The sequence below is a fragment of the Amblyomma maculatum genome, chromosome 3 (assembly GCF_055883805.1).
Source record: "Amblyomma maculatum isolate TAMU_Amacu chromosome 3, ASM5588380v1, whole genome shotgun sequence".
In the NCBI taxonomy this organism is placed as follows: domain Eukaryota; kingdom Metazoa; phylum Arthropoda; class Arachnida; order Ixodida; family Ixodidae; genus Amblyomma; species Amblyomma maculatum.
In genome coordinates, this window is record NC_139346.1 from 59,592,933 (window position 1) to 59,605,463 (window position 12,531).

Consider the following 12,531-nt stretch of genomic DNA (forward strand, 5'->3'; position numbering starts at 1 on the left):
GGGAAGGCATAGCTTTGGCAGCGCTAAGCTGTTTTCCGTTCCTCCCCCGCTTCTAGAAAGTTCGGCGCTGGCTATTTAAGAGCGCGCCGCGCAGTCGCCGACGGTTCTGGCTTTTGTGCTGAGGCTAGTCGTTGATGGAGATAGCGTAGCAGGCAGGCCCCGACTGAGGAGTCGTTAAAAAGAGTGATGCGCTCGTATTGCCGTTAGTTATTCTTTGTCTCTTTCGTACAGTGTGTCGCCTCTCTGTTTCGTTTAACTAAGTTTTCTGTACCGCTTCGTGTTCTTGTTATATAAAGTTAATGTTCGTTTTGTTACTACAAGTTCGTTGGCCTTCGTCACAGTGTGCTTGCGTGTGAACTGCACGTCGCCTGCCGAATCGAGGAGCACCTACCTTGCAGAGGTGCGGAAGATTTAAAGAAGAAGAAGAACAACCTGTGTGATTTTTACTGTACACTTTACCTTCTTTTGATTGCACATCTTAAGCGCTCATCGACTGAACTATATCTACTACGAATTCTCAGAATATACAAATTCCCAAAAGAAGACACAAGAAACGACTAGCAAACACGCGTTAAAAACCAATTCTACGAATGCCAATAGCCTAGAAAAAAAAATATTTATCTAAACAAGATAGCTAAATAATGAACGCCAAGAAAACCTAGCTGCCGGCACGAAAAAATCAGGCCGCTAGGACCAAGAGCTAAAATCTATTCTTTAGGCTGCACTTAACCTAACTAGCTGAAAAAGAAATAAAGTTAATAAAAAAATGAACTCATCTATTTGATGCTTCGGAAGCTCCCGCTGTCGCCAGTCCGTTCGTTTCCGGTAGCCACGTGCAATCGGAGGAGCGATGGAACACGCGTCCGCACCACACGGCTGTCAACTGTCAACTGTCACTAGCAACTCGCTAGCTGGCGCCACCTATGGATAAGCGCATTTTCCCTGCAGTGCCCCTCATGTGGCTGTCTGAAGCGACCACCTCCGATGTTCAGCAGCTTATAAGGAAAGCTGAAACGTTTTTCGAAAGAAAAAAAAAAAGTATTCTGTGCGGTATTTTAGTTTTTTGTCCGCTGAACAAGACTACCATGCCTAACAACGGCAGAAACGAGCACAAACGGCAGTTTCTACAAGAAAACGAGCACCAGTGGGTCCGCCCTACAAGAAAACGCCGCTGTTGTCCGTAATTGGCCGGGCCCATGATGACGTCATTTTCGATATCCTAGGTCGGCGCCGGTATTATCACTGCAAGCGCGTTGCTTCAGATGACTTGACAGTTTGATTTAATATTTTATTGATTTGTTGATCATTCGAACAGTGTAGAACACCTTGGACACTTACCTTGGACACCTTGGACAATAAGTTTCAAAAATGGCGCTACGAAGACGCTGTCAGGTACGTCGAGAGCAGATTCGAAGTCAGTACATTTGCGCGAGTCACACATCGGCACCCGAGTGAGAAAAGCGCACGAGCTGGCCAGCTTTAACAAATGCCCTCTACACACTAAATTGCGTTTCGGTAGCAACAATGAAACAGGCATTGTATATGGTGCAATCAGAGCCCGTTTATACAAACTTCAGGTATCGGGCAACGGCGCAACGACAAGCGCACTCCTGCTGCAGCTGCAGCCCGCCCGTCTTTGTAGCTTAGTTTTCGTGGTGCCCTCTTCAACGCAATGCTGAAAATGATCCGGTATCAGCCGCATTATGCAATCAGAGAAGTCTGAAGCACCTGCAGCACCAGATGAAGCGAACTTACCTGAAGCGTGCCTGCAACGAGCGCGGCAGACGGGCGCTCTGGCCGAGCGCATTCCCAGGTCGTCGCTAGGCCTATACTGTTTTGCATCAGAGCCACAGCTAACGTGGCTTGGGGATAGAGCAGCGCTGTAACACAGGAGCTACTAATATAACTGCCTACTGTAAATCACTTTTTTTCTCAACGAAATGAAGTCACTATTTATTACAGTGCGGCCCTAGCAGAGTAGCTAATGTGTACAAGAAGATCGGATGAGCCGCGATGCATCGGTGACTCCCGGCGACTGCCGCTACACAGCCCAGGAAATAGTCGAGCAATATGCAGCCGAAGACACTGGGCTAATTGCAAAGCGCAGGGATGCAGCCCGTCCCAGCAGTATTGCGGATGAGGCTAGCAGTCAGACCAAAGGCTCACTTCTAACGCAAAAAAAAAAATGTGTCCCGGAGCTACTTTTGTATCCAAATTCTGATTTCATAGACTTCTGCTGTCTCTAACTAAAGAACTTTGCCCGAATATCACACATATATTAGGACAAAAAGATAAAAGGGCTTATGTCTTTCAAATACGGCGCAATATAAGTCATCGATATTCGTGCTTTTTATGCGTCCAGCAATGTCTTCGAATTCGTCTCTTAAGTCACTTTATCTTCTTGGTTCTTCTGATACTTGCGGCTTGTAAATTGTCATTTGGTGCACTTCAAATCACAGAGCATTTGAGCGCTGTCCCAAGCACAGTTGTGTCAGAGCAAACAAAGTCTCTCGACATCCTGAACGAGTTTTGCATGGGAACCACAATCCTGAAATAAAAACGACACCAACAAGAGTTAAGTGAGGCAAGCTTTGCTTGGCACCAGAGGCCAGCAGGATAAATTGCCAACCCGGATATAAACGCAGGCAGAAAGGGCGGCAGGATATAGTCCATGATACTGCAGACTGTTAAACTGGTACAGCAAGGAATAAAATGGCAGTGATTACAACCGAAGGCAGCTTTCTGCTCACCTCAGCCTCTTAGTTTTTTATATTACCCCTCATAAGGTACTTGTTCTCAGCCAACAACTGCTCTCATAATGCGCATTTTACATGATATTATAAAAAGCTTCTCTTTATGTTTTGACATTCTGAGTAAGCGCAATGCAAGTCTGGTAACAAGTCTGGTTAGCAAATTTACCAAAATTTTTCTGTTATGCTTTTTAACATTTAAAATCATATATATTCATGTTCGTTTGTTTGGGAGTGCAACAAACCCCTTCCGCTATGAATAATATAGTTTTATATTTAACTAACAGAAAATAATACAAACAGCTTCTGAGATGGTGTGAGACTGTATATGGAATCAAGCGCATACCATCCTGACCAATAGTGCTTGAAATTGCGCCACTTAATATTTGATGTCATGGTTTGCTTGCCTTCTAATGTTTATTTCCACAAAACAACTATGCGATTTGTCATATTTTTATGCTCGCGAATCTAGGAGTTCATTTTACATCGGAATGCTCTTAGGTTTCACAGCTCTAGGGCACAGCAATGTGAGTTGTGTTTGCGAGTGACCAGACAAGTTAGGTTTGGAAGACTAGAGCCTAGAAAGGCATCCTTAGTTAAGACTGCAGGTAAAATAATTTGATTTGCTACACTGAGGAAATGCTTTTTCATGTTCAAGGAAAGCTATACTTGAGTCATGTGCACAGAAAACGAATGAAAGAATACGATTAAAAATAGATCCGCTCAGGACCTGCTACCCAGAGAGCACAAATCAAAGCGCAATATTGCCACTGTGTTGGCAATATCCTGCCTTATAGGGAGCAGCGTATTCTCAACACATTTCAATATTGGGCCAATGGCTTGCGCTATCTGAGTAACACCTGAGAGAACTTACGCAAGGTTATTTTGGAAGACCTTGGAGATAAACACTTTCCACTGGCAAAACGAAGTTATGAATATATTGTTTCAAAATGGGCGTGCGTACACGTTACTCATATAGTTTGAAGAAAGTTCGTTGAAGGTTTAGCATTATTTTTATTACTTAATGCTTATCTCATTTTTATAGGTATTTGCGAGTGTTAAATGGGAGCCATAAACAGACTGCGTGTAAGGCATTTTTCAGTCTGTCTCGCCAGGTCGGCAGAAAATAATTCATAATGTAAAAAGTCACATATAAATGCTTTTTTTCATACGGTACGTTCAGCGTGTGGTAAACAAAAACGGATGTCTTTCAAGCATAGAGAGAATTGCAGGGAAAGTTGAACTATGCGCAAAAAGGTAAGACGCTACATCAGTAATGACTGCTATTTGTGGCTTCTTGTGGGGATGCTGGCCGCGTACGTCACCTTCGTTACTGTTCATTCTCCTCTATACACAGCCATAATCTACCCAGAAAAGTTAACGATCCGCACCTAAACCGTGATTTAACCAAACCGTACGGATTGTCCCGCGTGGCCTAATTGTAACGCCTGCCATACTTATCGGTTATCGTTCAAGAGACCACCATGGTTTGGCTGTTATCGACCTCACCCATCTCATTCCCATGTCGCACGCCGATTGTCAAAGGCGAATTAGTCAATATCCTTCGAGATTTTCAATTGTGGTTGAACTCGAAGGAGTTGTGCCGCTGCTACACAGCAGAACTCGAAGGCTGTTGAAATATTTCTGCCGTTTGGTGCCAAACGTTTGTGGCGCCACAGGCGTTGCTTTCCGTTCTGCTAGAAGAACTAAAATTTTCTATAAATGCAAAATAAAATATAACTCTTACGATATTTTGGTAACTGCAGGGTTTTAGTTGATAATAAAAGACAACTTTTTTTTTATAAATGCCCTGACATTTATGCCGCTGTGTTTTTCATTGTGTTTGCTTTCCTCAGCAGTGTAGATTAGAGTGGTAGAGAGTACAAATATAATGCGCCCTAGAAAAAAGCGGTACTATTGTTATATTATTATGCACACCTATATTTTACAGTGTAAATTAAAGATATAAAATAATAAAACTTGTTCATGTTTTTGCCTCAGAAACGCGCTGTGCCCGATAGTGCACGTGGTACTCTTTGGGTCAACGCTAGCAGCCTTGAGCGACGTTGGAAGGTCTTCGGGATCAGATCTCAGCTGTTCTATTGACTCGATAGACTATCGACCAAATGGTCAATGAAAACGCCTGTGGGACAGCCTTCGAGGTAATAGACAGTCGGTTCAGGAGCCTTCAAAATACCCGTGTGGCAGCGGTATAAAATGTGAAGCCCATGTTGGCAGCTCCTTCATTTCCATTTTGTCTCGTTAAGTCGTATAACGCGCCGACCGATCTATACCCGGTAGTGTACCCTGTCAACTGAACGCTGTTACAGCCTTGACCGTGAATGTGAGCTCACCACTAAATAATGCGCGAGTTTAAAAACAACGGGACTTTTAGACGCCATAGCATTAATGGTATTCTTACTTTCAGGCTCCAGGAAACTTAACCAATGAGTGCTTAAAATAGTGTTTCCTACATCGTGTTAAAAGGCACGAAGTTTTGGCACATGCAAAGGAAATATCAGAAACGTGATGCCATCAAGGCATTCCGAATGGTGAGAGGCATGGAAGGTTATCATGTAATCTCTCATGTAGACTAGGAAATATATGTTTACTGCCCTCCACTCACCTTAAAAACGGTCTGTATTGCATATAGCAAGTTGATGGATGACGGCACTTGCACAGAAAGTTAAACAATCACAATTGGGAGATTGAAAGGGCTCTTACCGCAAATTATCATCTATTTCCGTCAAGTTGAACATTTTTACGTATGTAGGCGTCTTTTTCTTGCAGAAGTTCTGTTTGCAGAGAAATGGTGAAACAAAAACATCATCGTTATCCTCAGATGTTCAGCTGCAGCATACAGAAAATTGCAGTATATAAAGAATAATTTCAGGCAGGGCTACTGCGAAGTAGTACGTTCACACACACATACACATACACACACACGCAAGGGGAACACAACCTAACATATCTAATGCACATACTGTCCTTACTATATACCCTAGCTGTCTGCCAAAGCGCACTTGCACGCAAGGCGCTTTGTGTTCCCAACCAACGTTACTTGCAAGGTCAGTAAGATACACGACTTGCAACGACTGCATACTGGAAACTTAACAGTCATATTAATAAAGATTCGTGCCGGAAATACATTCCCCAATTCTTGAAATAGGAAAAAATTCGACCGATCTATTTTTCCAAGCGGTGGAAAATCCTCTGTACGCCCTTGTCATACTAGCTCGCCGCCATGCCGTTGAGAGCATGTTCCAGCTCAACTTTCGCTTAGTCATGGATGCTGAGTACCTTCAGCTAAGCATTTATACCAGTCTGGGATGAAGCTGTAGTTGTGGGGTTCCAAGTTCAGAATTTAGCATGGCTGATGGAAGCTAATTTTCTAGCCAACTGTTCAAAGTGTCGCCCGCTTGATGGACGACTTGGGGGCGAACATTACGCTGGAGAAATCTCGTATCCTTACCCTTAGTTATTTCTTTCATATATTTAATTGTCTAATGGACCTGCTTCAGATTGTCACAATGCGTTCCATCATTTATTCCGTCCCCATAAGACATGTATTCGGCATATAGCGCGCACATTAGGTCCCAAATACAGTTTCTGGGGCTCTGCCGAGAGAAAGTACTTGCTTAAATTGTCACAGCTGAAAGAAGGTCTTAGATTATTCACTCGATTTAATTTTTGTTTTGGGTGAGAAGCAAAATGCCATAAATTTATCGCCTGTAACAACATCATTCGAAACATTGCCCTTTTATTGTGTATAAATACAAAAAAAAATCATTTGTAGTAAAAGAAGCGACATCACCGACATCACAAAAGCGTTGCCTCGGGGGCCTGTTTGGAGAATTTGTGCGATGCATCCTGGTGACAAATTCCAGTGGTTGAGTTTTTCTCTAAGGTGTTATAAACAGCGCTTCGCAAAACCGCAAGAACAAAAATCCATAGATTATCGAGAGCTGTATTATCTCACCTTGTCGCATTATTTCTTCAACTTCTTCAACTTTCACTTTAGACTTCTGAATCCACTTTTCTGGAAAGCTTAGTTTCTGTAGCTTTTCTAAAAACTTTTAAGCTTAATTTCTTTACAGTCGCATAGTCATCACCTTTGCACCACTGGAGCTGGTATCCCAAAAAGTTTAGTTACTAGTTCGGGAGCATTTTTACGCAATTGACAGAACATACCTTTTGAATATTATAACTTTTTTTTTAAGAAATTGAAGGCTACGAGTAATATAAAGACAAAACAGCATCTAAAAATATTCCAACACTATACTGAATACTCAGGCCTGCTTATACTACCAAGTACATAATAGAAGCCTGCTACAAATGTTGAACAATATGGTTGATGAGGCAAAAAAATGGCTTTTGCAAATGAAGCATGAGATTGAACGGACATCAGAATACACGTCAGTCGAAATAAATAGCAAATTGGCAAACAAGTTTCAACTTTCTAACTGATAAATATAAACCCTCAACTGAAATAAATATTTAACTCTCTAATAATTATAGTAGTATTAGATCGTGTAATGTCTTAACCGCCATTATCCTGGGCTGTATACCTCACCAAATTATAGGTAGAACGAAAGGAAGAAGATGGTTTGCACGGTATAAAAAAGAACTGAACAAGGGTAAATAGGGTACGCCTCAGGTCGCAGATGAGCCAACGTCTAGACAAGTGGACTTGTCTTCGTCTGAGCATAGCGATCATCACTGGCAGGGGTTTAAATACGCTTTTGCTTCCGAAGAAGAACAGCTGGGGAGGGGAAAGTGGGTGTGAAAGAGTGGGGAGGAGAGGATGGGTGAGAAGAAAGTGGGTCATGAAGTGGAAAAAAAATATAAAATAAAAAAACAAAATCTTCAGTATGTACTTAGCCATGGAACCAGAGATTCTGTAGCGTGCAAAAGAAGTAAAAGCGGCAGTACCAAGAAAAACTATAATGCCGGTTAGGTGATTAGTAACCACTAAAGACGGTTTGATGCAGATACACCTTACAAGTGGAGGCATATATCTAGGGGGACAATTCCTAAAAGGAGGGTGTAGGGGGGGAGTACATAGTCACAGGATAATAACCGCATAGTGAAAAGTAATAATAATCTTAAGTATGTATCTCAACCTGGAACCAGAGATCCTGTGGCCTACAAAAGAAGTAAAAGCGGCAGTACCAGGAAAAAAAATAGAGAAAGAAAATCACAGTACCGGGTAGATGATTAGTCACCACTTAGGCGGGTTTGGTGCAGATACACCTTACAAAAGGAGGGTTTGCGAAGGGCCCTGATAAGGCATATATATAAGGGGGACAATTCTTAAAACTTTCTGTAAAGGGGGGCAAATACAAAGTCACAGGATAATAAGCGCACAGGGAACCGCAACTGACATGAGAAAAAAAAAGGAAATACCATTCCATGCTAACGTGTAATGAACGCCTCAAGAAAATATTTCCGGAGGCACCAAGGGTAACATACAAACGTAACGCGAACCTACATTCTAAACTTCTAAACTCGACAACAAGCATCCAACACAACCACACCCTTGCTCTCGACCTAGATGTAAGACGTGCAGTCATATACAAAGACACCACGGTTAAAAGCAATGCAAGCGATTTCACTTTTCACATAAAATCAGGCGTTAACTGCACATCTTCAAACGTTATCTACCTTCTAGAATGCTCCTTCTGTCATAAACAGTACATCGGAGAGACAGGACAACCAATGGACATCGCTGTGACTTTGCATTTCCCCCCCTTTGCAGAAAGTTTAGGAATTGTCCCCCCTTAGATGTATGCCTTATCAGGGCCCTTCACAAACCCTCCCTTTGTAAGGTGTATCTGCACCAAACCCGCCTAAGTGGTGACTAATCATCTACTCGGTACTGTGATTTTCTTTATTTTTTTTCCTGGTACTGCCGCTTTTACTTCTTTTGTAGGCCACAGGATCTCTGGTTCCAGTTTGAGATACATACTTAAGATTATTATTATTTTTCACTACGCGGTTATTATCCTGTGACTATGTACTCCCCCCCCTACACCCTCCTTTTAGGAATTGTCCCCCTAGATATATGCCTCCACTTGGTAAGGTGTATCTGCACCAAACCGTCTTTAGTGGTTACTAATCACCTAACCGGCATTGTAGTTTTTCTTGGTACTGCCGCTTTTACTTCTTTTGCAGGCTACAGAATCTCTGGTTCCATGGCTGATAAGTACATACTGAAGATTTTGTTTTTTTATTTTATATTTTTTCCACTTCATGACCCACTTTCTTCTCACACATCCTCTCCTCCCCACTCTTTCACACCCACTTTCCCCTCCCCAGCTTTTCTTCTTCGGAAGCAAAAGCGTATTTAAACTCCTGTCAGTGATGATCGCTATGCCCAGACGAAGACAAGTCCACTTGTCGAAACGTTGGCTCATCTGCGACCTGAGGCGTACCCTATTTACCCTTGTTCAGTTCTTTTCTATCACCAAATTATAGACATCTCTTCGAAAGTCGAGTGAGGACTGCGCAGCGAATTTTATTTCAGTTATAGAAATAGCCTGATTCCTGTGCATTATAGACGCATTAATGGATGATGTTGTCAACTTACGAAACGCAGTCATGTGAATTACCCCTTCGGGTTTCCTCGGCACCAGAAAGACATCTTTATTTTTCAAGGTGAACTCAAAATATTTCGGTACTGTTTGCACACAATACCAAATTTTGTCTGACATCTTAACAAAAAAGTGTTTCCAGTTTGGGTTGCCATGCATGCGTTTACAAGGCAACGCCAATACGCAAGCTCCGACTGTAGCGCCTTTCACTGGAGCCTTGTTCTCTACAGCAAAACTGTTTTATGAGGACACGAAATGCAGCTCATCTGGTACTAACAGTAGATGCTACTCTGGGAGAAAAAAGGCTAAATCAACTGACATATAATTGTCAAGCTTATGATTGCATCACGGCTAAAGAGCGATTAAGTCTGGATTGAAGGCAGCCTGACTCGTTTCCTCCTTTCTTCTGACAGCCCATGAGAAGAAATTCTGGTGCGTAAACATCGCTAAACTATGGCACAGTCAATCGCAAAAGATGCCATTGATGGTACTGCGTAGTCTGCTGTAAACGAGACATTATTATGTATTAGTGTATTTATTCTTCACATGCATACTGTCGGGATGATGCCCAGACGGAAAGCCACCATTAAGTAGCTTGAGAGTATCTGGGGAACTACAACAACAGGTATCCCTGGTACAAGAAATCAAAAGTAGTGCTAAAACCGGCCGATCACATACACAGCTGAATGCATCAAAGACACGCCAATAAAACACAGTTGTGAATTTATTTTCAAGATCAATACCCGCACAAGTGAACAGTCGAGGTTATATTAATGTCAACAAAAAGTGCTGAACAGCAGAAAAAAAGAGCTACGCATCTCTGTAGCAAAGTAGAACTTAAAATCCTTACAAAAAAAGGAATTAATAATATTTTCACATTTTATGTATCCATTAAGTATATGTGACTTTAAGAACTGCAGTGTTTAATTGCCATAATTAGTTCATGGCGTGGAAAAGCCCCCTTATCGCAGCTTCTTGTTATGTTATCTGGTGACTGCATAAAACGGTGTTCAATTAACTGAAGAATGCGGTCTTGCAATTTCTTAATCATAAGTGCTCTGACAAGAAGGACGAAGTAGACGCACGGTTTTCAAGACGCCTACAACCTTGCACATACGCATCACAACAGCGTTAAACCAATCGATGTCCCCACGCTTACTTCATCCAAAAGTGCAAGCGGCTATTCTTCAGCATGCGACGAGCTTCGATGACTTCGCGTCGTTTCGTTCGCCTCCAAGGAGATTATTCCTACCCCACACATGCGATGTAACGAAAAACTGCCTCAAGCAGTCCACTGGTGGGCCGCGTATTGTTGGCGGAGAGTATAAGGAAAGCAAGGTTAGATAGTCAGCCGGCTTGATTGCAGGCCTAGTACCTTGCCGCTGTTATATTTCCGCGATACAAATTATGTCGTTAATTTATGCATTTTGTAACTAGAGTAAAAAAAAATGAGACAAGTCTTCGTTTCATTATGATCGTCCATCGCGAACGCTGATGCCGCTGGCGTAATGGCTCCTTCTGTGCCAGTCTACGAAAGCACTGTGCCATTTCCTATGAGGCGCCAATTTACTAGCATCCAGCTAATTTCTGGACACTTGTTAATGGAAGAGCCTCACTGTAAGTTAATCCACGGCGTACAAGTTGCGTTACCTGCTGGTCATGCTTGTCTTCACCTCTATCTTCGCGTAGATTGTAACGCGGGTGTAACACATATGATCTAGTGGTTCATGCGCTAATGAATGACATGATTAATTTTATGTCGTTCGTGCACAGAGGAGACCGATGACTTATAAAGCGGGCGTAGCAGAAATAGTCTACTGGCTCATGCGCTAATAATTGACATAATTAATTTGATGCCCTTGCGTGCACAGAGTAGACGGATGACTTTCAATTGCAAGAACAATGACAGAAATTTCTTGCACCAGAGTTCTGAGGTCAGCTGAAGCTAACTCAATTGATATTTTATTTAAATCTGTCTCACATACACTAGGGTGAGAAGAAAGGACAGTGGACAGAAAGCTTCATAAGACCGCTTGAAGTAACACAAGTGGCCCAAGTGTACATTGATAGCTGTGTATTCCTGAACATCAAGCTTTAGTAAAGCGTAATATTGCGTTCAAAAGGAAACAAACAAACAAATAAACAGTACAATGCTCACTAAGCAAACAACAAAAGGAGCCTTGAAAATTTTAAAACGATATAAAAGTGTTAGAATAACCGGTTAAATATATCTAATTACGACTACGGTGATATGATCAGTAAACATGAAAGTACACTTTTGAATTCAGATAAGAAGCACACTAGAAATAAAGCGATTCACGTTGTTGTAGGCTCCGCCAATTGGGTATCGCATTGACTACTAAAAGCATCCTTTTTGCCTGACACTCATATTTGGGTTTGCAATCTGGAATTTTGGAACACGTGGTATACTTTTTTTATAATTGAAATGGATGCGTACCATAGCAAACTGTAGAAAGAAGTATTGCTTCAGTGTGAGCTTCATGTTGTGAATGTTGGAGTCCACAAATTCCTCCTCATATTTAGCCATGAATATTAGATAGCCCTGTGATATGTAACAAAAGGAAGACAGGATTAATATTTGCATCATGGCGAACCACTACTAATTAGGCCGTTTCTGACTGTAAGGGTTTATAGTTAGTGGCGACATAACTAATTGACAGGTTGCAGTAAACAGGCACAGAAGTAATTGCATAGTAGGCCAGCGCCGCCACGACATGTGCTAGCAAGTTCAAATAAAGGAAAAGGCTAAACAATGGATACGCCATCCACAGCATGCCTAATGTCTCTTTGCGCTGAATACCTTGAAGGCGAGAGACAGGCCACCAGATATCATGGTCACCTCTTCGAGAAGCTCCGGGTAGTTATGCTGCAACACAAAAATAGATAAAAAGATTCAAAATATTTCTAATATTCTAACTGATGCTTGGCAGGTGAGGACGGTTTTGAACGAACACGTTTGTTGTTGATAGTTTTGACAAACCTTTCTGGCGAACTGTGAACTATCGAACATTTCCGGTCTATACAGTCATTGAGAGCGAATTTCGAACTTGCAGTGAATAATGCTGACAATATAATAGTCTTTTTTACCAAATGTAAAAGTCTTCAATAGGAGCATTGTTTTGTGGTTCTCTTCAAATTATAAATTTCAGCAACACGTACAGTTGTTG

At 41.9% G+C, this 12,531-nt stretch overlaps 1 protein-coding gene across 1 annotated transcript; it reads right to left on the bottom strand.

The window, feature by feature from the left end:
* Nucleotides 1-2,375: 2,375 nt before the first annotated feature.
* Nucleotides 2,376-12,221, bottom strand: LOC146194840 (neprilysin-like). Its single transcript, XM_084596650.1, has 4 exons — nucleotides 12,165-12,221; nucleotides 11,802-11,906; nucleotides 5,475-5,545; nucleotides 2,376-2,548 (listed from the first exon to the last, which is right to left on the bottom strand). The coding sequence occupies exons 1-4, from the start codon at nucleotides 12,195-12,197 to the stop codon at nucleotides 2,449-2,451; spliced, it is 309 nt and encodes a 102-aa protein (XP_084452776.1). The 5' UTR covers nucleotides 12,198-12,221; the 3' UTR covers nucleotides 2,376-2,448.
* Between the last annotated feature and the right edge of the window lie 310 nt (nucleotides 12,222-12,531).